Genomic DNA, 22,611 nt, shown 5'->3' on the forward strand with positions numbered 1-22,611 from the left:
AATTGACATTATGTGAACCATTGGTAAGTACGGAATATGATATAATATGATATGCTGAGTCAAACGACAGTTTAAAAAAACAACTAAGATGTTACATGAAAAACAAGTGGCTTGAGAGAGCCACATTGTCTTTATATATTATAACTATAATGATGTGCACACTCTGTCCTAGTTTTCCTCTCTATTTATATGAAAGAAAGTAATAGTTTTTTTTATATACAAATGAATATTCTAATATAACTATCAATTATCATTGTAGAGCATTTTCACCTCTAACAAAATTGATTGCAAAAACATGACATAAACCTTATCTTTTTTATCCCAAATATCATTGGTTATTGATGTGAAATATTTAAGACTTTTTGTAGAAAGCAAATACCGTCATTTATTGGTGTGTGACAACAAAACTAACTTTTATATGTTGTGATCCTCTTCCACCCAATTTCTTATTCAACATTGTTTCTTGAGAATTTTTTAGAGTAATTGCAAAAAAGTTAACATACAAAGGAGCTCAACCCACCTCAAGTATGTCGGATACTATAATAAAAAAAAAAATCTTCTCCTAACGTCAATTCTTATAAATTAAAAAAATTTAACATCATGTAACATCAATGTCAAGTTTTTTAACAAATTATGGATTTCTTTGAATTTAGGATGCAACCTTCCACTAGAAACAAATTCATGAACTTCCCCATTCACTTCAATTAGGCTACACCCAGGAATCTTTTCTATCTCTTTTTCTTTCATCAACATCCTTTCTCTTATCGCCATTTCAAACTCACCCCCACTTGCATAAACATTCGACAAAAGCACATGCCCACAACTCTCTCCTTCACCTAAATCAACTAAATTCCTTGAAGCCCACTCCCCCATTTTCACATCTCCATGAATCCTACAAGATGACAAAAGAGACCCCCATATAACACCATCTGGTTTCATGGGCATACTTAAAATGACAATTTTAGCCTCTTCAAGTAGCCCTGATCTTCCTAACACATCTATCATGCAACCATAGTGCTTAATCGATGGCTCGATTTTATATCTTTCTTTCATTAAAGTGAAATAAAATTTAGCTTTTTCAACCAATCTTGAATGACTACATGCCATTAGAACACCAATGAAAGTTACAGAATCAGGGTTAAAGATAGATGATTCGAGCTTTGAGAATAACTTGATTGCTTCATTCCCATGGCCATGGATTGCAAGACCCATGATCATTGAGTTCCAAGATGATAATCCCTTTATAGGGGAGGATTCAAAGACTTGATATGCTCTTTCAATGCTCCCACATTTGCAATACATGTTTATTAGTGAAGTAATCATGATTACATTAAGTTCCACTTTGTTCTTTATTATGTAATCATGAATCCACTCACCTTGATTCAATGCTCCTAAGTTTGCTGAAGCATTTAATAAACTCACCAAGATGAACTCACTTGGTTTCATCTTCTCTGTTTGCATGATTCTAAAAAGATCCAATGCTTCAACCCACTTCCCTGTTCTTACATACCCACTTATCATGTTATTCCAAGAAACAGAGTTTCTGTGAGGCATTTCATCGAACAGATCACGTGCATTGTCTATGTTCCCAAATTTTGCAAGAGACAAAATCATTGTATTCCAAGCAACAACGTCCATATCCTCACCATCTCCAAAGAGTTGAATTGCTTCACCAAAATACCCACAATTGGCGTACATGTGTATGATGGTGTTACGTATATAAACATCAAATTGTAACCCTAATTTCAAAATTCTACCATGAAGTTGAGCTCCATTTCCTGCCAGACCAAGTTCTGCATAAGCCTTGAAGACTGATGGGTACGTGAGTCTTTCTGGGTCTACAGATGAATGAATCAACATATCAATAAACAAAGATATCGCCATGCGTGGGTTTGAGCTCCTGGAGAAACCTCTGATGATTGTATTCCAAGTGAAAAGATTAGGGTTCTGAGTTTGATTGAAGAGCTTGAAAGCATAGCTGATATCCGCAGCAGGTGAGGTGGCTGCAAACGACAGCAGGCGAGAGGCGGCAATGGTGTCTTTGATTAAGCCTGTCTTGATGATTTGGGCATGTATGATTTGAAGATCTTTAATGGTAGAACATTTTGTTTCTAAAATGGAAAGGTAAGGTTGATCTGATATGAATTGGGAAATGGATGTTGAAGAAGATGGCAACGGATTCAAGGAGCAGAAGCAAGGCGCCATTTTCAGTTAGAGGTTGAAATTCCACATCCAAACTCTTGTTTAGGCTGAGTGAATAGTTTCCAACTTTCCATTGTGCAATAGCTGCTTGTACGGTACAATAATACTTTGTGGCCAAAATTAAATAAATAATAGTAGAAAATTAAGATAGTGTTTGATTTGACCTCATATGTATTTGAAAAAAAAGATTGTTTTTATAAATATACAATACATAAAAAAGTTTTTTTGATTTTTTTAAAGACAAAAAAAAGCTTTTAAGTTTATAAGATATTTTTTAAGTTTTAAGTTTTAACATGGGAGTGCTACCCCTTATTTTCTTTCCATTGGTATTAAAATATTAGATTCTTTTTAAAGGAAGTGATTTGTAAATAATAATTTTTTGTTATACATAACAATTTATGTATTATAAAGTTGTACAGTACAATATTTTAAAACATCAATTGTTGTCTATAAAGAAAAATTATTGTATACAAATCATCTTATTTTTTTATATATAGATGGTGCAAACTATAATTAATGAACCCAACAAAATGAAAAGGGTAATAGGATCAGGGAATGCCAAAGATGAAGGGTGGAATTAATTAGGTCACTATATACACAACTACATTCAATGTATGGACAAGATTTGGTAATAAAAGAGTGGTGATTTTATGAATGATGTTTTGATTTGTTAAGATTGAAAGAGTAATGGAACGTTTTCGAAAAATAGATAAATGAAGAGGTCAACATTAAAATGTAAGATTTTTGTGATAATTTGTTATATCTAAGGAAATCATAAATTAAAAAAAGAAAATTATCTTATTATCTTTTATTGGAATTTTTTGTGTTATCCCATAAAAAAGATTTTAGTTCCGTTTCCACCAGCAATGTTCACGCCACAGCTGCCACCATATAAACATTGCCGCCAACACTTCCATCTCCGCCAAATCCACCCCTTGTGTCAATTACAATAGCAAATGATGTCAAATTATATTTTGTGAGCTCAGTTTATGGTTATTTGTAAATAATATCGAATGATTATACACAAAAACTAAATTTCAGTTGTTCTAAATATAATATGACCATTTCATGGTTGTTTGTAAAATAGTAATTATTTTGACAAAATGTAAAGAAAATGAAAATATGAATGATTTTTCAAAAGAAAAATGCTTTTGCAAATTTTTTATATTTTTTAGAAGGAAAATTTCATAAAAAAATCATTATATTTTGATTTTTTTCATTTAATCATTAGACGTTTGTTTTATTATCATAATAACCTTTGAAAGTTTTTTTGTAGCAGACACCAATAAAACAAATATGGGTTTTAGAAAAAAAAAATCAAAAGTTTCAATGTTTAAATCGTATAAGTAAATTTTTTTAGTGGCTAAGCCGGACAAATTCCAAAATTAGGCCTAAAAAATAGTAAACACTTGCAAAAAAACCATTGTTCGCAGCTAGTGCTGGATTTTAGGATTTTTCTGGAATTTAAGTACTTTTCTGAAAATAAACAATCATACATATTTTTATTTTGAGTTTCTAAATAAATATAAAAGCTATAATAGTTATAAAAGCATATGCTAATTATGATTTTTGTTATGTTATTTATTAAAAAAATCAAAAAAAAAAAAACCTAAAATGACATAAATTATTATTACCGTGTTGTTCAATACATAAAATTAAGCTTTTTTTTAGTGAAAATGAAGTAGAAGATATCTTTATTTTGAGTTTTTTAATAAATAAATATAGGTTTTTTTTTCATTAATTTAGTAGATTTAAAATGAAAAAAATTCAAAAAAATCTTTAAACTTTAACCCTATTAATAAAAGAATCATTTATAGTCGTTTATTTTCAGGAAATATCCTTAAAATTTTCAAAAAAAAACCTTGAAACTGGCATTAGCTGAGAACAATGGTTTTTTTTTTTACAAACGCTTACCGGTTTTATATGCTAAATTTCAAAAAAAAAAAAAAAAAAAAAAGGGTTTTACGTTAATAAAGCCAAACTCCGAAGACTTTATTGTGGGTTCCCCGAAAACTAGTATGTGATAGCTTCCCATGAGATTGGTCAATTTATGATTAACACCTTTATGTTGTGATCATTCAAAAATGACCCCCAAATAAAAATGAACCCCAAAAGCCATCACACTTTCCTCAAATCAGCAATTAAGTTCCTAAACATTTATTTAAAAAGAAGCATCCTTAAGCATATAATCTTATAATAGGTAAAAATAAGAGTTGAATATCGACATATGCTATATTGTTTACCTATTACAAATATCATATATTTTAGCTATTAAAAATAAATATTCTCATTTACTTACAAATACTGAAATATTATGTTGTTTAGCAATTAACACACACAAGCAATCAAGCCAATCATGAAAAGTAATAAAACACAAAAGAATAACCCACTCATTCATGTCAACTGCTATAATTCATCTCAATATAACTGCTAAAAAATACCAAAATCCAAGCCTCTTTTCAAAACAACATAAACAACAAAATAAACAAAACCCCGTTTCTAAACAACAATATCCCATCATTTGTATCCAAATTTATTTCATCATAAACATATCCAACTGATTCTAGAAGATTCCAGAAATCACAAGTTCTTAAGAGCCGAATCTGGCATTGGTTTTGCAGTAGGTGTCAATCTAGCCAAAAGTGCCTTGTTATGGCAATGATCAGCATCAACAAAATAAAACTCCCCATTTGCCTTAAACGTGACATAAGGTCTATTAGTTTCAGCTATCCTAATATCTGAAAACTTAATAGTTTTAGTCACAAAACTTGCTAGCCACGTCATCATGTCCACCTCAAACGTGTCAGAACCCGGCTGCCACCTCAGCTTATGAATATACGGACTCACAAACCAATGAAGAGCCAAAGTAGTGGAAGCACTCAAGAATATAACAGAGGATGCAACTGCACCTTTTATGATGACATTCATGTCTGGTGATGTCATGAAGGTGATCACAGGTCCTAATGATACAGAGAGACAACAGGTGGATAAAGAAAGAAGTTTTACTTTTTTTATGGTGCTTGAGATTGGGCCATGGTAGATTACTCCTGAATCTTTCTCTTGATTCTCTGATTCGATTCCTTTTTTAGGTCCAATTGTGATCTTGTTGTTGTCTTCGATTGTGGTTGATTGAGATGCGAATCTTGTTTGGGTAAATGGAAGATGATTCATGGGGTTGAAGTGGGGTGTTGTGGTTTGAGATTTCTGAATTTGCCATGTTGCTAATCTGTGAGGGTGGAAACCTGAAGAAGTTGAAAAATATGAAAGATGAAGATCAAAATGTGGGTAAATAACTACTGTTGCTTTGAAAAATCTATCTCGGATAACAAATATTCAAATTATAACGAATCTAGCAAGTCTGTGATCCAATTAAACATGATTTGGAAGAAATACAGGATTAACAGAGAGTGTGGTTATCAGTTTGTTGTGATTCTTTTCCTTTTTGATTCCTCAAAACAAATCTAAACGACGGATGTCGAAAGGAGAAAATAATTTGGATGATAGGTGTGTATAAACATCGATGAACAAACTCAATGATCTCAATCGCAAACTAGCTTGAGAGGTGCGAAAGAAGGGTGATTACGTAGATACAAATATGAACAAGCAAGAACAGTGAAAATTCACAATCCACGAGTTCAATCAGATAGTAAACTTTAATGGAAATGAAGAAGAGTTACAAGAACCTGTGTGGATTTTGGAGGAACTCAGATGGTGACGTGTTTGGGATCGAACTAGTTGAAGAAGAATTGATCTTGACATTTTCTTAAGAATCAAAATACTCTCACCTCAATTCTTTCTCCCTCCTCGATTCGATCTTGTTTCCTGCACAGTTTATTAGGGTTTTGCAGATTATAGGAGGGTTTTCTAATAAAGCGAACATAATGAAAGAGTCTAAAAGCAAAAATGAAATGGGCATTTGGTCTAGTGGTATGATTCTCGCTTAGGGTGCGAGAGGTCCCGAGTTCAATTCTCGGAATGCCCCAACTTTTTTATATATTTGTAACTTTTTGTTTTTAAAGTAGAATGTAACTTTCTTTCATTTTATCTTTTAGTTTTAAAGTTTCACATGGTGCTCAAACTTGTCTATGGAAATGGAATACGAATATTGCCGAAATTCAAGATAATATTTATATAAATTTGTACATAAATAACTAATTTTTAGAATATGAACTGTCATTGACTTATTTACATATGTTTTGAAAGAACTTTTTTCTCAAATTAATAACTATCAAATAGAACTTTTTTAATTCCATCGTATTTGGACAGAATAACCACTAGGTACTAAGTTTTATCAAAAGAATGACTATAAAATGGCTAGCGTAACAACTAGGTATAAGCATTTATTGGCAAACAAGCCAACACATCGACTAGGTAAAAGCGTTTTCTGGCGAACCGGTCAGTATAATAACTAGGTACGATGTTTCTATAAATTTGAGTCAACATAACAACCATGCGTAATATTATCTTTAAAAATTGAACAGAGTATCAATTAGATAAAATATTATCCTAATGTTATGAGGATAATTATCTAGCTAATATACAATTAGTAATAACTATGAAATAGTTGTATATTAACATGTATTCCCCTCGACAAGGTTTGGAAAACGGGACTGTGAACTCATCCTTGATGCGTTAAACCACTGATGTAGGGTAGAATTCGGGAGTATGAACTTGAGAGACACTCGGGAATCAGTGGCACGACGATCGAGAGAAAGATAGGCGCTTTTTCGGGTGTAAGGAACTAAATTGTAACAATCCAAAATACAACCCAAAAATTTTTGTTTTAATATTACTAAAAATCACATCATCATATGGCATATATAATAAAAAAACCATTGAATGAATAACTCAAAAGTCATAGTAATTGTGTCAAAAAAAAAAAAAAAAAAAAAAAAAAAAAAAAAAAACTATATTAATCATAACAAAATATCTGAATAAAACTCCCATAATAAACTGAAGTTGTGGTGTATGCGATGCCATCAACCCGAGCTCTTCCCCTTGCTAGCGGAAGTACCTGAAACCAAAATTGAAACTGTAAGCACAAAGCTTAGTGAGCTCCCCTAAACTACCACATATCATACAATAACAAATAAACAACTATTGGGTCATGCCCATTGCATTGGACCGAAGTCCGGAAACTGCATCGGACCGAAGTTCGGAACTAACCAGGGCCTTGCCCTCTGCATCGGACTGAAGTCCGGAAACTGCATCGAACCGAAGTCTAGAACTAACTTGGACCTTGTCCCCTACATCGGACAAAAGTCCGGAACTAGCTGCATCGGATCGAAGTCCGGAACTGACTGAACATAGCATAGCTTAATCATAACTACTAGCATAAACACATATACTGCATACTGCATCATACCGAAGTCTGGAACACATAACATAAAAACATGCTTGAATCACAAAGACATCAAGCACACTGAAGTACTGCATCGAACCGAAGTCCGGAACTACTGCTAATTAAACGGGGCGGCATTATGGTCGTAGACCCGTTCCTACTGGAAGGAAAACTCACCTCGTAAAGCTGGCTGCTGAGATGCTAACTCCAAAACTAGTTGACTGCTGCTCCGGAACTGTCCGACTACAAATCCCAAAAACACTAGATCAGGTACTGCTAAATGCCCTTAGGATAAAATGACTATTTTACCCGTGGTCAAAGTCAACTTTCAGTTGACCGAACTCGCCGAGTCAAAGCGTAGACTCAGCAAGTTCCTCCATCACTAGATCTGACACCAACTCACCGAGTCCCTTCCCCACTCACCAATTCACCCTAAACTCTCAAATCGGGGAAAAACGGGGACTCGTAGCTCGACTCGTCGAGTCTGAAGAACAACTCGCCGAGTCCAAGGCATGTCATTACTATACAGTCGATTTTGCTTGATTCAAGTGCATCCAATACATAGATTTGGGTTCCGAGGACCGATTTCACACGTAAAGTTTCCAACTTTACGTTCATGCAAGCACATAAGAAGCTAAAAGGCCCAATAAGAAGCTAAAAGAGGAGATCTAGGTTTGGAATGGGTGTTTAGCTCAATAAAGGTGGCAACCTTGAGCTCAAGGAGTCCAGAAATGCTTAGATATGAAATCCTTTCATCTTAACTTCCCATAAAACAACCTTTATGTCTAGAAAATGGCAAAAGAAGCAACACTAGCAAGCTTTAAGAAGATCTATATGATGACAAGCCAAAAATTCGAGCTTTATACCTTAATGGAGGCTAGAATGACACAAGAAACTCAAATCTCCTTTGCTCCTCTTGAGAACCTCAATTCTCTCTTCTTTTTCTAACTTCAAAAAGCACCAAAAATCCTTCACAAGGTGAGAAATACTCCAAAAAGCTAAAAGGGAGTCTAGGGTTTGGTAAAGGAGGATCTAAGGGTGATGGAGGTTGGTTTGGGGCGCATAAATACGTTTAAATAGGGTGCAAACGCTTGAAATTAGGGCTTCATCCAGACAGGCAGATTCGCTGAGTCCCAGCATATGGACTCGTCGAGTAGCCAACTTAAATCACGTGATCATCCCGTCTCTACTCGACGAGTCGGGCTACAAACTCGCCGAGTACCCCTTAAGAAATGAAAATAATTTATTTAAATTACATACCAGAAAGGGGGCATTACATGAATGTTGTAACTTGCTATTTATAGCCAAACTTTCTAGTACACGTCGCACAATTTGCACCGCACAATTGCTAGTGAGCCACAGGGAGCTATCACGTGTCATCATCTCCTCGTGTCACGTTATCCTGTATCTTGATGAATCGAGTGTAAAAATGCACGTCGCATTGTGCGCAAGCATACGTGGGCATGGAAAACCAGCTTCAAAATTTTGTAACTCTTGCATACGAGCACTGTTTTCAACGACTCTTATATATTGGTGTAGGTCTCAACGTACACTTCAAATTTCCTTTTGGTCATTTTGGCTAATTCAAACTTTCATTTTTACCCTATATTTTATAGCCTTTATGATTTTATAAAAATCATAACTCTCTCTCTCATACGTGTTCCGATTTAGGCGTTCTTTGTCTCAAAATTCTTACTTTGAGTAGTATTATCTTTCTCCTTTTGGTGACTTTAGTTAAATGTCAACTGTTCTTTTCATAACTTTTTGACGTTGTAATTTCTTACGTGGGGTAGACTTTTATATTTTATACAATTCATAACTAATACATATGAGGTTGAATTTTTATAATTTTATATTTCCGGGATTGCATCGACGTGTACTCTCTCTCTCTCTCTCTCTCTCTATATATATATATATATATATATATATATATATATATATATATATATATATGTGTGTGTGTGTGTGTGTGTGTTTTGATGCAATAAATTTTAGCTCGTTGAACGATTTGGCTGATTTTTCTTATCTAATTTAATACGAGCTCTTGTATTTCTATCATAGATTGATATATACTATGTATTAAATTTATTGACGTTTGTCACTTTTAGCGGTTAACGATCGATGACAATTTTCACATATGTTACACTAGGATAGTAAGTTATTAAATGATTCATGTCATAGAGAATGGTATGGCTAATGTTGTATTTGGCAAGTTCTTAGTGGGATGTTGAATGGTTCCTACAGCCCGGTAGGATGATGGTCGTGTCCCTAGAGGCCCACTAAGTGCTTCTTATTCCAATGGTCGGATGGTGTCACGTCGTGGCGTCAACCATCATAGGTTTCATTTTTGTGAGTTGACCCGACTGTTATAGTAGATGTAACACCTGATTCCTGGTATGCATCTAATTCAAGCATTCTTGTATTTTTCTCTGGGACTCGACGAGTTGGATGCCCAACTTGTCGAGTAGTGTCGAGGTCTGCAGACAGTTTAAGTGACGTACTCGACAAGTCGGGAGACTGACTTGGCGAGTAGGTGATGTTTGAGTGAAACCCTAAATTTGAGGGTTTGCACCTTATTTAAACATCTTATCTTAGCCTCCATCGTCCCCATCACTCCCAGAAAGTTGTATATCAAAACATTGGTTGTTTTTGTGTGTCCTAAGGCCATTTTGGTGCATTTGGTGGATTGTAAAAGCTTGAAAAGAAGAAAGAAGCTTGAGAGTTCGAGTTGGGCTTGGAGATCCAACAAACGACAATAGAAATACAAATTCAAAATGAAAAAAACCAACAATAAACAGCTAAAACCAAACATAATACAACCCACAAACAATATACCCTAATTGGAATCCCAAACAACCAAAAATCAGCAGAAAAAAGGAATGAAATCATACCCTCAGAAATTGGAAACGAACAAAACAAAGAATAGGAAATTAGAACAGCCGAGATCGGCTGTTACCCAGGCACATATGGAAAACCAAAAACCCCATTTTCAAAACTTGACATTATTCCTAAAAGCTACGAAAATTAAAATGAATATAATTTAATCTAGCAACTACATCCTGTATGAAAACAAAATCCAACAAAAATTTCGAACACCCATATTACAAAAAATATAAAAATCCAACAAAAATTCAAACTCACAACTCTAAACAACACCCATATTACAAATGCCATAAAATATAACTCTAAATAGTAGTATAACTAAGCACAATAGTAGTAATAAACAACATTAATAAAGTCATCTATAATATACATTGGAAAACTACTTAAATTCACAAGGATCTATCAGGCTTCTCTTTCTCTCTTCATCTTGGCAATTGTTACGACTTGTATCTTCTCTATTGTTTTCTTAGCAAATATGAAAATATTATGTCTCCACTGCTTCTTGAAAAACAAAATTCCAATAACACCCCAAAACCCTGTTGTAAAACCACTCATCACATCCGCATAAAACCATACCTTCGTATTGTTGTTATGCCATATTGTGGGGACTTCATGATTTGAGCAATTTCTTGACAATGGAGCTCCACATAGATAGCTGTTTCCAGCATAAATTGTTGGGTCATTAAGGGTCTGCAATTGATTCCCTGTTGGAATTTTTCCTGACAAGTTGTTGTACGACAAATTCAAATGACTCAAAAAATTCAAAGCTGCCATGCTTGGAGGAATCACCCCAATCAATTCGTTTCCAGAGAAATCGAGAGAAAATAACTTTTTCATGTTTCCAATGTTGTGTGGAATACCCCCATTGAGATGATTATTTGAAAAATTGAGACCCATCAACATTGCAAGTTGGGTTAGCTTGACTGGTATTTCTCCAACAAGTTTATTGCTTGAAAGGTCCATGTTAAAAACCATATCCCATGTTGTTGTATATTCAAGATCAACACCTTTCATGACTTGAAACACGTTCTCATCAGAATCAAAAGGGATAATCATTGAATGTACTCCGCTACTATTAACCATGGCTTTCAACTCTCCAAGACATTGAGGAATGATTCCTGTTAAGTTGTTGTAAGCAACATCCAAAATTTGAAGATTTGAAGCTTTACACAATGATTGAGGAATTCGTCCGATGAAATTATTGTTGTGTAACCTCAAAACTATCAAGGATGTAAGGTTTTCCCCAATCCATTCAGGTATGTTTCCAGAGAATTCATTATCACCCAAATCTAAGATACACAAATCTCCTAAATTCCCCAATTCTTGAGGAAGTTCACCAACAAAGCTGTTGTCATTCAAACTTAATCGAAGTAATGATAACGAATTACGAGCTATTGTATTTGGAACAACACCAGACAACCGATTTGAGCTAAATATCATGGTCATCAACCTTTTCATACTATCAAAACAGTTAGGAATTTTCCCTGTTAACTTATTTTTGGAAAGATCAAGAAAGTCCAAATCTCTCTTGCATAAAGACCTTGGAATCGACCCATTGAAAAGATTATTTCCTAGAAATAACGCCCAGTATGCAGAAGCATGGAAATTCCCCCCATTCGGAAGGTTTATCAAAGAACCACTGAGTTTGTTGTGGGAGAGGTCTAAGTAAGGAATGATGGGCATCTTCTGCAACCATGTAGGAAGAGGTCCTGAGATTGAAGCATTGGACAACACTAACGTTTTAAGTTCCCTTTGATTTCGAAGCCACTGTGGAAATCCTTTTTCGATTTTGCAAGAACTGAGTCGAAGACTTACCAATTTGAATTGAGGTATCCACTCATGTGAAACATTGAATGTCAACTTACGATTAGAAGAAGCATCCAACTTCTTCAACATCGAAAGGTCGGAAAAATGAGCTTCAGAAACTACTCCTTCTAGAAAATTGTTAGAGATAACTAGAGAACGGAGTTTCAAAAGTTGCCCAAATGAAACTGGAATATTCCCATTTAACATATTTGAAGATAATGAAATTGTTTGTAAAGAAACAAGTCTTCCTAGAGATGATGGGATGGGGCCCATTAACTGATTGGATCCCAAATTCAAATATGTTAAATCGGATAATTCTCCAATCGATTCTGGAATTCTCCCATTTAACAAATTAGAAGAAAGATCAAGATAAGAAAGTCTCCCAAGGAATGTTGGAATGTGACCAGTTAACATGTTTTCAGATAGATCTAATACTTGTAAAAATTGTAAGCTTCTTATAGATTCAGGAATTGGACCTGTTAATCTGTTTCCAGATAAATGTAAGCCACTTAAATCGGTAAACCTTCCAAGTAGTTCTGGAATTGTACCATTTAAACTCAACTGTAAAAACAACCTCTCTAAAGCATAATGGGAGCATTCTGAAACATTTTTTAATGATTCAATAATTTCTATATCAATTGGATTTTGTGATGCACTCAATTGTTTCAAGTGACAAAGCCTCCAGATTCCAATATGTTCAATCTGCTTAAACTCATTAGATGAAAGATCAAGCTCTAGAAGATTAGGCATATTAGGAACCGATGAATTCAACATGTTTCCTGAAAGCTCAAGGACTCTTAAGGAACTCATGTTTGTTAAAAGTGATGGAAATGTCCCTTCAACTGAATTATCGCTAAGATCCAGATGTTGGATGTCATAAAATGTACTGAGATTAAGATGAGGGGTGGATAGAAACGTCTTATCAATCCCACAATTTGACAAATGCAATTCTGATAAAGAAGGGATCATGTTTAGCAAGGTTACAAGGCTTCCTATGAAACTAAGATCAAATGAAGAAAGATCCAGGAATTGAAGGGATGTCATGTTTTGAAGAATTGTAGGGAGAAAAGTTTTGAAAGAATTGAAGCCAAGATCCAAGTGTTTGATGTTGGGAAGTATTCTACTCGAATTAAGAAAAGGAATGGAAACTCCACAACTATGCAAATTTAACGATTCTAATGAAGGAATCATGTAAAGCACCATGTCCGAGTTTTGTGTTCCACTAAGATCTAATGAACTTAAGTCGAGATGCTCGAGTGATGAAAGGCCAAGTGTCCATGACATATCATCTGCTATCAACTCTAAGTTTGAACTTAGATCAAGAACCTTTATATTAGAAAGATTCCCAATATGATGAGGAATAATACCTTGAAAATCAGCATACGAGAGATTGAGGTAGCTCAACTGCTTCAAGGTTCCAATAAACTCAGGGATCATACTTCCTTGAAAATCATTCCCACTCAAGTCCAAGTATTTCAGATGAATCAACTCTTCCAAAGAAGAGTTCACCTCATTACCAATTAGGTAGTTTCCATCATCATTTTCAGGATCAAAAAGATATGCCATGTCTCCTCTGAGATAAAGGCCTTCCACATTTCCAGTGACTTTGTGGCATAAGATTCTTTCCCACAAGCAACAGTTACTGCCAACCCATGATGACAACATTCCCGAGGGATCTTTCACACTTTGTTTGAACTTGAGAAGAGCAAGTCTCTCTTGCTTAGAGCAAACGATACTTACATTGACACTGATACTAACACTGACATTTCCAAGAACCAAACAAGTATATGTTGTGGCAACAAACAAAACACATACAAAAACGAGAGGGAGCCCCAAAACCCTTGAATTCCACATTTTTAAGCTTGACTAGTTTTAGTTTAGAAGGAAGTTGAAGTGGAAGGATGGATTTTTATAATGGAGTAATGGTTTCGTATGATAAAGTTACTAGTTTATTTATGAGTACAGAATTGAAGAGCAACTTATTGCCAAGTCTCTATTCCCCAACTCCCATGGCAGAAGCAACATATAAGTTAAATTTGGCTTTGAATGCTTGAAATCAATTTCAAGGAAATGAACGGTTTAATGCTTGTATTATAAAATTTATCATTATAGTGTTATCTGGTCCGGGTTTCATTTATCTGCAGCCCAAAACTTTATTGATCATTTTTTTAACAAAAAATAAATTAATCATTTTACCCATCTAAAATCCAGCATCCACCCACCCACCCAAAAACAATTAATATCTCAACAACCAGCAGTTTGGTGGGCTGCCGTGAAAATGCTCCAACAAAGAATAGTGACACTGCATTAGTTATTTAAGTTTATTTAACAAAAGTAAATGAATGGTATGCTCCACAAATGTTTATTACATAAAAGCCAAAATTTAACTATTTTGGCTTTAAATGCTTAAGATCAATTTCAAGGAAATGAACACGTTATATTTCAATTCGAAAAATCTTTGCTACATCGCAATTTGCTTGAGTTTTCATTTATCCGATTTTCACCCCAAGTCTCATTAGCTTTTTTAGTTAAATAAACAAAATTAGTCCCTTTAAATGCTTATATTTTGGTTATTGTTGTTAAAGGTAATATATGTTTATTATTGTATTATATCCAAATATCCAATAGTATTTTTTAATATAATAATTTGTATATCGAAGCATTAAAAAGGGTTTATGTCATTACTTAAAAGGCTATTCGATAATCCTCTTAATGGTTCCAATAAGAGATATGCTTTGAATCAGTCGAGCATATGGTTGAACATTTTGCATGAATCTAAATGGCTTAGCAAAGCCGGTTTAAAGATATAGTGGGCTCAGGGCAAAAAGAAAAAATGAACCCTTAAAATCATAAAATAGACAAACCGGTATAAAATTCACTATTAATATTGAAAAGCAAAAGTATGACCACAACATTACAAAAACAACTAATTTAAATAAAATTATTTTTCCTAACATTTTTAGATAAGTTGATTGTTTTCTCTCTCTATGTATATATCATATATTCTAGGAATTATAAACCTCTTAGAGACATGGGTCCTAAATAACTGCCTGAGTTTCCCACCGTCTGAACCGGGTCGGCTTGGCAGCCTCTAATTTGCTAGATATTAGATAACCGATGCCTGAAAGAAAATATATTTTTTCCACTTTTTCCCAATACGTGTTGAAACCAACCAAGAGACCAAACATAACCTTTCTCTCTAGTAGCCGACTCCCTCTCTGCCAACAGTACCTCCACTCCGCCAGCGCCACCAAGCCCCCATTGCCCCCTCCGCCAGCACCACCTCTTCTTCGGCGCCATCCTCTACCAGCAACATCACCCCTCTTGTAAAAATTCTGATTTTGAAATATGCTATCTGAAAATCGAGTTCTTATGTATGATTTGTGTGATGTTCTTGTGTTGAAATATGGTGTTATTGTGTTGATTTGTTTTTTTGGTGTTATGTGTTAAAATGTCGTTGCAACCTTGCTAAAATGTGAAAATGTTGCTTGATTTTCTTTATTTTACTTGGTATGTTGCTGAAATACATGGAATTTTGCTGATTTTGCTTGGTATTATTAGCAATATATATTGTAGTTATGTAAAATATTCAAAGGGTAAATATTTACCATATATACTTTTAGGTCAGATTGTAATCCATATATATTTGATTCAATATCATCAATAAAGGACATACAATTATTAGTATCCTTATAGCGCCATTTTTCATCTATCCCTCCTTCTCCGATTTCATATTCTTCATCTTCATATAATCTCTCAACAACATCAACATGGAAGGAAAATTTCATCCCGCGATTACAGTGACCTACATCAGGAACTTCATCCCGTTCACTCTGGAGATGTAAAGTGGGTAATATACAGAACTCTTTAAAATCCACTTTCATGCCTTTAAGGTAATTGATCACATTCAACCGAAAGCAATACAACCTCCTCGTACTTCCTCTTCTTCCTCTGAGAAAGAAAAAGACTCTGCCAAAACGGTCACCATGGATCCAGAACAATGGTTCCGTTTGTATGCAATAGTGCTACAGTTGATTTACAACACTATTTCATCACACACAATTTCCAGATTATGTGTCTCTATATATATGGATTACAATCTGACCTTATGATGCTTTGAATGTGAGATTCCTAATCCTAAAGAAAGATGCTTTGAATGTGAGATTCCTAGTCCTAAAGAAAATGGATTCTTATCACATTGTATATAGTACAAAGAAACGTAGTCGTTTCTTGTTGCAGAATCTATAAATTCAAAAGGAAATACAAAATTCACGATCAATTATTTATAGACTTTGAAGATAACACTATGTTTACATCTGAAGTACAAAGTGGATAGAGTGATGACCAAATTATGAATCAATTATTTTCAAATGCTTCAAATTAAATATATGTGCAAAACTATTTGTTTTATTTGGATTTTAGTATGTTTTCGTGTAACACCCCAATTTCTAATTAATAAATTAAGGATTTCTTAATGAATAACTTGCATCTTTGGAAGAACCATTGTAATACACCTAGAATTTTCCTATTAGTCGAGATTAAAGATTTATTCCGTTAGTCGATGGTTATGTAAAAAAATCAAAACAAGGAACTTTAAAAAGGGGTTGAAATATAAAATTAAAAACCTTAATGGGATATATGGATATATGAATGTAAAAGAGTTTTATGTGGATGATGCCCATACATTAAACCCTTGGATCATCGTTATTTTTTAACTGAAGATTCCTAAGACATATACGAAGGTTTTGACTGGAGGGATATTCATATCAAGGTCTAGAAGTTGATATAGTATGTCCCAGTTGCCACCATTTCTAAGGCAAGAAGAGAAGCTTCTTTTGATGTACGTTTGAAGCAAGAAGCTTTTGAAAAAGACTAAGCCATCATCACCTCCTTGCTCATGTTTCTCCAGAGGTAAGGTTTATGTCTTTGAAACATTAGGCTAGGTTTTTTTTTTTTTTTTTTTTTTTTTTTGGGGGGGGGGGGGGGGGGGGGGGGGGGGTTTAAAGGTTTAGGACTTGTGATGTATGCACAATAACTAGGGTTTGATGGTGTTTTGGTGCTCAAAATGTACTTTATGATTTTTGGCTACCATATCATGATTATGTTACAAGTTTATGTCCTAAAGGAAGACTCGATGGGGTTTTTATGGTTCCATAACGGATATAATTAGGGTTTAATCATTCAAAAACACAATGCATATGACTATAGAACACGACGCGTTAGGTCAATAACCACAATAAGTAAGCTGGAATGCGACATGTTATCCAGGAATGCATATTGGGTTAGTTTTAACCTATTAAACTTGGTCAGACTCATAATATAGTTAAACATTGTTTAATAAAGAGTAGAAGACACGTAGATGCTCATGTATGTGATGATATGTTATAAGTTGTTTGTTAGATGTATTTTATATGCATCTTTTAACATGATTTTCTCGGTATTTTTTGTAAAAAGCTAACTATCTCCCTATTATTATTATGAATTGTGTATTTCTCTTTACATTTATAGAATGTCCGTACAACTCACTTTTGTTATGATTTTCAGGGTAAATTAGAGCATAATGAGAATACAACAATTTGAGGATGCGTTCTAGGAAGCATTGGAGCTTAATTTGTAACATCACGTTTCAACCTAAAAAAATTATTTTTTATTTATTATAATATATCAGAGTATCACTACATTGTGTGGAAACATGTTGTAAATGTACGTGTGTACAGTAGAACCGTGCATTTCACACGAGTATCTGAAAAACATTTATCTTCAACTAGATAAAAATAAAACTTAGTAAGTTTCCCAAGGTACCATATACCATTATGTGTGTGTGTATACACACACACACACCCACACACACACATGAATACAATGGGCCTCGCCCACACTATAGAAGGGTCCCCACCCAAACTACATGGCGGGCCCAGCTCGGCATACATATATAATGGATCCTACCCAACATTCATAATCATATTACATACATAAAGATTATGCTTTCGGGCTCTACTACTATAGGCACATTTATACTTTATACTCTACCTATTTATACTTAAGCACATAAAGACTATTTTATCAGCTCTACTCTACTAGTTTTCTATCCTAACACGCATGGATGTATATTTTATTGCATGGTATAATGAGATAAATCATTTGGACAGAGTATGTAACGTTCCAAAATTCGAGACTAAAAATTTCTTTTATAAAACATTACTTAAAACATAATTATCAATCCATATCATAACCAGAGTATTAATTTCCAAAACACATGTTCATTATCATAGTAAAACATGCCCAGGCTATCTAATCTATGGTGTGTGCCATGCGATCACCCCGAGCTCTTCCCTCCGCTACCGGAAGTACCTGAAACCAAAACTGAAAACCGTAAGCACGAAGCTTAGTGAGTTCCCCACCCTACTACATACCATGCATAACCACATACTGCACATACTGGGCCACGCTGTAACACCCTAAAGTTTGGAAAGCCAAGAAAAGAAAGAAAACCTCAAGTTTAGGGGAGACGCGGCGAGTCCATGGAGGGACTCGGCGAGTCCGATCGGGATCCGGGTTGTGGTGAAAGCAACCGACTCGGCGAGTCGGCCAAGGAGACTCGACGAGTTGGGTCTGAACGAGGAAAACCCTAAATCCGGGAACTTGGAGCCTATTTAAGCGTCTCATTCTCCTTCCTAGGGTTCCTTTACTGCCTCTCTACCCCAGAACACCAAACCCTAGCCGCCATATCCGTTTTTTTTAGCTAGATCTTGCCTTGAAGAGTGCACTAAAGCTTGGAGGAGGAAGAAAGACCTTGGAGGTGCAAGAAGGGACTGTAGATCTGGGATTGTGGAGTCATTTCAGAACAATTGGAGGTAATAAGCTGTTGCTTGGACTCCCTTTGCATCTAGATCTATTATTATGTGTGAGTTTTGGTCATTGTTGGTTTGATATGTAACCAATTCGAGTTGGAGGTTCAGATCTGAGGTTGCTACCTCAGATCCATGTTGGTTTTGGTCTTGAATCCCCTAAAGTATCAGCCCTTGGTATGTTGAAGAAGGATGGTTGCCATAAACCCTAATTTAGTATGTTTTGAGCATAGATCTCTCAATCTACATGTAAAGTTTGCCACTTTACGTGGGGAATAGGCCCTAGAAGTATGGATCTATGAGTTGGAAGTTCTGTTTGGCTCGAAAAGCCACTGCATGGATTGAGGACTGGATAGACTCGGCGAGTCCTTCAAGTGGACTCGGCGAGTAGCTTGAAGATGAGGAGGAACTCGACGAGTAGGATGAGCAGCTCGTCGAGTCGGATGAAGTTAGGCATGGCCTCGGCGAGTTGGATGAACAACTCGATGAGTTGGTTGAAGATTATCTAGGACTCAGCGAGTCTGTTCTTGGACTCGGCGAGTCAGATCGCGAAACCCTAAACCCTTCGAGTTGAGACTCGAATCAGTGAGTCGGGTGGTGACTCAGCGAGTTGGACAGGACAGGACTTGGAACTAGTTGGACTCGGCGAGTCATAGACTGACTCGGCGAGTCGAGTCGCGAATAAGAAAGACCCTGAGCGTAGGAACTCGGCGAGTCAGTAGGTAAACTCGGCGAGTAGGGTTGACCTGGAAGGTTGACATTGACTAGGATTTTGACCTTGACCAGAGTTGACCTAGTGACCTTTGGAGGTCAGTTGGACTAAGTGTTTTATTGGCTTTTGAAGCTCGAAGAGTTAGTGGAGCAGCAGTTCGGAGTCAGAGGTCAAGTAGCAGTCAAGAGGATTAGCAGCATCAGTTCAGCAGTCTCAGGTGAGTTTCCTTCCAGTAGGGACGGGTCTAAGGCCACAATGCCGGCCCGTTCAGTTAGCAGTAGTTTCCGGACTTCGGTCCGATGCAGTAGTTAGTATGTTTGATGCCTTCGTGGCTCAGATGGGATTTATGTGCTATGTTTTATGTGTTATGTGTTATGTGTTCCGGGCTACGGCCCGATGTAGTATGCAGTATATGTGTTCATGCTAGTTGATATGTTATGCTATGCTATGTTCAGTCAGTTAGCCCGGACTTCGGTTCGATGCAGGGGACAAGGTCCCAGTCAGTTTCCGGACTTCGGTTCGATGCAGGGGCAAGGCCCCAGTTAGCCCGGACTTCGGTCCGATGCAGGGGACAAGGTCCCAGTCAGTTTCCGAACTTCGGTCCGATGCAGGGGGTAAGGCCCTAGTTAGTCCGGACTTTGGTCCGATGCAGGGGACAAGGTCCCAGTCAGTTTCCGGACTTCAGTCCGATGTAGGGGGCAAGGCCCCAGTTAGTCTGGACATTGGTCCGATGCAGTGGCAAGGCCCAGTATGTGCTTTATATGTTGTTGTATGGTATGTGTTAGATTGGGGGAGCTCACTAAGCTTCGTGCTTACGGTTTTCAGTTTTGGTTTCAGGTACTCAGTTTTCAAAAGAGGAGCTCGGGGAGATTGCAGTGCACACACCATAGTCAGTTAGCCTGGGAATGTTTGACTCTGATAATGATATTATGTTTTGAATTAATACTCGAGAATTTATGTTATGACTTATGATACAGTTTTTATAAATATGATTCTAGTAATGCTTTTAAAGAAATTTTTTTGGTCGTGATTTTTGGGTCGTTTCAAGTTGGTATCAGAGCCTTGGTTTGAGGGATTCAGATATGCATTCGAGTGTATTTGAACTCAAACTAAGGACACGATAGAGGATTTTCAAAAGAAAAACATTTTGGAAAAAAAAGGGTTTTAGAAAAAAAAAGAACTTAGAAAGAAAAGGGTTTTGAAAACGAGAAAAGGGTGTGGTGCATGCAATCAGCCGAGCTCAAGTAAGTACTCCCAATTTACCATACAAGTTATGTTATGATCATCATTATCAGTTTCAGTTTCAATTTCAGCTTCAGTAGAACAGCATGCTAGAATAAGACTAAGGATCTAGGATGATGCCTTATGTGCCTGTTTTATGTGTTTCAGCTGATAAGAGTTGCATGCTAGTATTGAGTAGACAGTAGTAGGATAGCCTGTGTAGGTTATGCCTGATAGCATGAGCTTAGCATTGTATGCTAGTGCAGTTTCTTGTTATGAGAATTGTTTTGCCTAAGTATGTTTCCTTTATCCGAATGCTGCTTGCTTTGTGTTTTGTGGGACTCTGAGTGATGGGAGTTAGCCATTAGGTGAATACGTCACATCACATGTGATTAGGGTTGGATAACCTAAGAGTGCTAGATTTGGCCCTACTGTGCAGCTCTTGTCTGAGTCCAACCGTTGTAGGGACGAGACTTTTACTCGAAGGATTATCCGAGCCTCATCACATGTGATGGTATTCAGGTGGTGGCTAATTGGCATTACAAGGAGGCCTTCAGCAGCTGAGGACTGTTTGGGTAGAGTCAAAGGTTCCCTAGGGCAAGCCTAGGATGAGAGTAGCAGAGATCAGTAGAAGAGTAAAGGGGACTTGGTGGAGTTGAGGTAACTCTTGAGGAAAGTACGGATAGATGTGGAAGGTAGTAGGGGCCCATACTACTAAAAGTAGAGGATCCGTACTCGATTCAAGAGGGGCCGAGGCGAAACCAAGGAACTAGTAGAGTATGTAAGAGATCCCTCAGCAGTAGTATGTAATTTTCAGCATGGTGACGTTGCGCGAGATATCAGTTGGCAGTTCAGGTGCAGGGGAGGGGTCTGGCTCGGGCTTTAGAGCCGGGCAACTTGATGATCAGATGAGGGATTTCATTTCCGCAGAGATTATGCGCAACATCATCGATCAGACTCCAGTGAATTTTGTTTTAGTTAGAGAGGCTATTGTGGAGCTCATGGACAGTCATCTTGAGGCCTTTAGGGCCGGGTTAGTTTCAGGACAGATTGGGGCTCATCTAGGTCCCGAATCTTATGGAGTTCAGGGATCCATCAGGGAGGGAGATCCCATTTCTAGTTTCTACTATCAGGGGGCAGGGGTGTGTGGGGCATTCTGTCTCCAAGAGAAACCATTGCATGATTGGATAGTTGAGGAAGTTTCGCGAGCCATTCGCGAGGGTCTGCCAGACATGGTTGTGAGGATCACTGATAGATTGATAGCGAGGCTTCAGGATCAGACATCTGTTGTTCAGTCAGCAGACGTTGCCGTTGGGGTAACGCAGGAGCGAGAGTCGGGTAGGGAGTCGTAAGGGAAGAGGAAAATAGATGAGACTCAGGTTGCCCCAGGTTCGAGTAAGAGGCCCAAGAGTTCAGATTTGAGGACGAGGAACTATCAGAGCTGCAGTCGATGCGGGAAGTGCGGAAGGACGCACATGGGTGTGTGTAGGCGTAGAAGTGGTGGCGATGCTGGGTGTTTCAAGTGCGGCTAGATTGGTCATTTTAGCAGAGACTGTGTTGTTACCATCGCCCAGGGACTTGATCCGTTGTGTTTCCAT

General features: G+C 36.5%; 3 protein-coding genes and 1 non-coding gene across 4 annotated transcripts; 1 reads left to right on the forward strand and 3 right to left on the reverse strand.

The window, feature by feature from the left end:
• Positions 1-557: 557 nt before the first annotated feature.
• LOC145014341 (Pentatricopeptide repeat (PPR-like) superfamily protein) lies at positions 558-2,255 on the reverse strand. Its single transcript, XM_078972723.1, has one exon. It carries the CDS (start codon positions 2,203-2,205, stop codon positions 583-585), a length of 1,623 nt encoding a protein of 540 aa, XP_078828849.1. The 5' UTR covers positions 2,206-2,255; the 3' UTR covers positions 558-582.
• A 2,314-nt stretch (positions 2,256-4,569) lies between these two features.
• LOC145013887 (uncharacterized) lies at positions 4,570-6,039 on the reverse strand. The gene is made up of 2 exons (XM_078972237.1): positions 5,886-6,039; positions 4,570-5,444 (listed from the first exon to the last, which is right to left on the reverse strand). The coding sequence occupies exons 1-2, from the start codon at positions 5,959-5,961 to the stop codon at positions 4,783-4,785; spliced, it is 738 nt and encodes a 245-aa protein (XP_078828363.1). The 5' UTR covers positions 5,962-6,039; the 3' UTR covers positions 4,570-4,782.
• Positions 6,040-6,112: 73 nt separating this feature from the next.
• On the forward strand, positions 6,113-6,184 carry TRNAP-AGG (transfer RNA proline (anticodon AGG)). Its single transcript has one exon. It is a non-coding gene; the product is annotated as a tRNA-Pro (tRNA).
• Positions 6,185-10,642: 4,458 nt separating this feature from the next.
• On the reverse strand, positions 10,643-14,290 carry LOC145018007 (uncharacterized). Its single transcript, XM_078975948.1, has one exon. The coding sequence runs from the start codon at positions 14,084-14,086 to the stop codon at positions 10,829-10,831; it is 3,258 nt and encodes a 1,085-aa protein (XP_078832074.1). The 5' UTR covers positions 14,087-14,290; the 3' UTR covers positions 10,643-10,828.
• Positions 14,291-22,611: the final 8,321 nt, after the last annotated feature.

This window comes from Lactuca saligna, chromosome 9, assembly GCF_052625555.1.
Source record: "Lactuca saligna cultivar CGN05327 chromosome 9, ASM5262555v1, whole genome shotgun sequence".
Lineage (NCBI taxonomy): Eukaryota > Viridiplantae > Streptophyta > Magnoliopsida > Asterales > Asteraceae > Lactuca > Lactuca saligna.

Coding starts and splice junctions, on each gene's coding strand:
- LOC145014341 (XM_078972723.1), bottom strand. CDS start 2,205: ATGGCGCCTTGCTTCTGCTCCTTGAATCCGTTGCCATCTTCTTCAACA.
- LOC145013887 (XM_078972237.1), bottom strand. CDS start 5,961: ATGTCAAGATCAATTCTTCTTCAACTAGTTCGATCCCAAACACGTCAC. Junction 5,445..5,885: donor TTCCTCCAAAATCCACACAG/GTTCTTGTAACT, acceptor CAACTTCTTCAG/GTTTCCACCCTCACAGATTA.
- LOC145018007 (XM_078975948.1), bottom strand. CDS start 14,086: ATGTGGAATTCAAGGGTTTTGGGGCTCCCTCTCGTTTTTGTATGTGTT.